This window comes from Dipodomys ordii, unplaced genomic scaffold, assembly GCF_000151885.1.
Source record: "Dipodomys ordii isolate 6190 unplaced genomic scaffold, Dord_2.0 Scaffold78, whole genome shotgun sequence".
NCBI classification, from domain to species: Eukaryota; Metazoa; Chordata; class Mammalia; order Rodentia; family Heteromyidae; genus Dipodomys; species Dipodomys ordii.
In genome coordinates, this window is record NW_012267294.1 from 2334263 (window position 1) to 2337604 (window position 3342).

The 3342-nt window shown below is 42.1% G+C and overlaps 1 protein-coding gene across 1 annotated transcript in view; it reads left to right on the forward strand.

The window, feature by feature from the left end:
* Positions 1–3342, forward strand: part of Ccbl2 (cysteine conjugate-beta lyase 2) — a 66843-nt gene that overhangs the window by 32849 nt on the left and 30652 nt on the right. The window contains exons 6-8 of the mRNA XM_013024760.1: positions 2054–2140; positions 2561–2686; positions 2781–2901. Coding sequence (XP_012880214.1) covers positions 2054–2140; positions 2561–2686; positions 2781–2901 — 334 coding nt within the window. The remainder of the gene's footprint in view (positions 1–2053; positions 2141–2560; positions 2687–2780; positions 2902–3342) is intronic.

Here is a 3342-nt window from a genome sequence, read left to right on the forward strand (position 1 = left end):
TGGCCTTCCCTCCTCTGCTCCCTGAGAAGGAGTGAGGATGTCGGGCTTCTACTCACGCCGAGTCTTGGATCCTGGGTCGTCTCTGGTCTGCAAACTGCAGGATGAAGCTGTCTGCTCCTTGTTGGTTCTTGCTGGTGTTGAGTAGAATCCACTTGCCCGCTGCGTCTGGCTCCTTCGTCCCGGACTCTCAGCGCTCAGGTATCGCCCGGCTGCGGTCTCCACCACGACCCTGCCGCCGCCGCCGCCGGCGGCTGCTGGCTGGTGCTCAGATGTATATTCTTGCCTTGGCTTTCTCTCACTTGTCTAACTCTCTGTCCTGTGATGGCACACTTGGTGTGTTTCTCTGGCTTAGGACTGTTCACTGGAACTCTAAAACTGCTTTCTATGCGAGAGCTTGTTCAGATTCCAGCTTCTCCTCCGCCATCTTGTCGCTTCCCTCCACATAGGATAGATTCTTGAGTCTGGCTTCTTTCATTTGTCACGAGGTCTGGGAGATGTCTTTGCTTGGTTACTTTTTGTTCTTTTTATTTTTCCAGCCTGCTGAGAAAAACGCAAGGGTAGTAAACTAATAAGGAAGAAAAGAATTCTTAATTTCACTTAGTCAACGAGTATTGGGTCAATGCTGCTTCGTGTCCAGTAGAATGTGAGCAATAGAGTGTGAGGATATATAACAGGAATGTCAAATCATTTCAGCCATTTTGTACTGAAATGTAAGACCAACTCTTAACAGCTGTCTCCATTGCTGTTATAAATCTTCCACTTTAATATTTTTTGATCTTGATCATTTATTCAGAAAATCACCAAGGATAGGTAGGTACCACTAGAAAAAAGATACTTAAAAAGATGGGTTTCCCTGGGCACTGGTGGCTCACACGTGTAATCCTAACTACTCAGGAGGCTGAGATCTTAGGATCACAGTTCAAAGCCAGCCTGAGCAGGAAAGTCCAGGAGACTCTAATCTCCACTAAACTACCAGAAAATCAGAAGTGGCACTGTGACTCAAGTGGTAGAGCACTGGCCTTGAGCTGAAGAACCCAGGGACAGTGTCCAGGCTCAGAGTTCAAGCCCCACTACTAACAACAACAATCAAAAAAAAAGTAGGAAGACCTATGTGTCATGAATTCTAGGTACTCAGAAGGCTGAGAACTAAGAATCATGACTCAAAGCCAACCTAGGCAAACAAATCTGAGAGACTCTCATCTACAATTAACTAACCACGAGCCAAAAGTGGAGGTGTGGCTAAAGAAAAAAAACCTAATGAGAAGAAGAAAAACCTAATGAGAGCATGAGGCTCTGTTTCAAGCCTCAGTACAGGTAGATACAAAAAAGTAAAAAGAATAAATGACTGTATATTTTATGATAGTCATAAGTTGTATGTCTGAACTCTCCTTCTACAAATGAAAAAAGTTAGGAGTGCTAGATCAAGCTGATAGGTTGAAGAAAGGCTAGTGACTGGACTAGCTGGCTTGAGAACTTTCTTGAGAGCCCAGGAAGAGTGATGGGGAGAGAAAGGGGCAAAAGGACAGGAGATCCTCCAGAGGACTTGGGGAAAAGACAGGCATCCCCTTCCTGTTGTGTGATGTTTCTGAAAAGAAAGAACATTTTTACTCTCAGGATAAATAACTTGTGTAAACTAGCACTCTGAGTCAAAGAGCACTGTGGCATTCTCTTTCCTTTCAGACCTGCTCCACTCATTATCTGGTACATCATTTATATCTTGTATTGTATTTGCTAACTTGAAGTATAAGGAAATTCTTCATGGCTTTGAATAAAACATCCTTTTGAGAATATAATTAGAGGTATGAGCCCCTTTTCCCAGATAAATCACCCTGTGCACATATAAAAATCTTACCATTTCAAGTGCTCCACTGCAAATGATCCATAGACCCTCCAAAGGCACCAGGGACTCCAACTTAGACTCCCTGGACAAGTTTATACCCAGGGTTTTTCATACTTGAACACTAGCCCCATGAAGGCCAGGGCTGCCCTTTTCAACATGTATTTCACATGTGTTAGTGATTGATGATTGTATTTTTCTTTGCTTTAATTTCAGGTCATAATAATGGTGCCTTTCTATGACTGCTATGAGCCTATGATAAAAATGGCTGGAGCCACACCTGTATTTATCCCCCTAAGATCTGTAAGTTTGCCAGCTTATTCATATGCTTAAAGGATCAGTTACCTTGATAACTTTTGTGAGTCTTCTCCAAATAATTAATGCACTAAGATGAACCACAGAATCTTCTATTAGCCTTACTGTGCCTCACATGTTAACCACTTATAGCTGGTCCCAGGAAAGGAAGAGAAGTGCTTTAACAGATATTACGTGGACAGGGTCAATTTTTCTATTTAGCAGGTGTAAGTGTAAGATTCAGGTCCTCATAAATTCTCACATTAGAACTAATGTCCTTTCTTCTCACTGTCTTTGCCAGTCATTCAGTAGTTACCATGTAGTTTGCCCTGCCTACCTCCAATTTTTTTTCCTTATTAGGTAACTTGTACGTAAGACAGCAAATGTGAATTATTTTGTTTAAATCACATCTTCATTCTTCATGCTTAGAAACCTGTTTCTGGAAAAAAATGGTCTAGTTCTGACTGGACCTTAGATCCTCAAGAACTGGAAAGTAAATTTAACTCGAAAACCAAAGCCATTATCCTCAATACTCCACATAATCCCTTTGGCAAGGTAAGCAAGTCTCTTACCTCTTTATACATACTGTCATTGTGTTATTGTTTTCTGGGTGTATTGACTACTGTGCTCTTTCCTTGAATATGTGTAGGTGTATACCAGAGAGGAGCTCCAAGTAATTGCGGACCTTTGCATCAAATATGACATACTGTGCATCAGTGACGAGGTTTATGAGTGGCTGGTATATACAGGAAACAAGCACATAAAAATAGGTACTCATTATTATGCTGGACCACACATCTAAATGTGCTTGGCACATGTGTATCAACTGATTAGAAAAGACCTCAGGCAGCTTTAAAACTCTCTTTGTAAGGAGTATCTGCCTGCATGAACACCTAAAAATAGAATTTGGGTCAATAGGGTTAAGTGAGTTAGAGAATTATTTGAAGGATAAGTAGTCCAAATTTAGAAGAGATACTGAGTTGTTCTATAAAGCTGTGATCCCAGCAGAGAATTCCTTTGCCCATTTTTGTGGCTTCTTATAGAAAATCCTGCCATTCCTTGGGATATAAGACACTGGACAGCCGGGCGCTGGTGGCTCACACCTGTAATCCTAGCTACTCAGGAGGCTGAGATCTGAGGATCAGGGTTCAAAGCCAGCCCTCGCAGGAGAGACCGTGAGACTCCTATCTCCAATAAACCACCAGAAAACC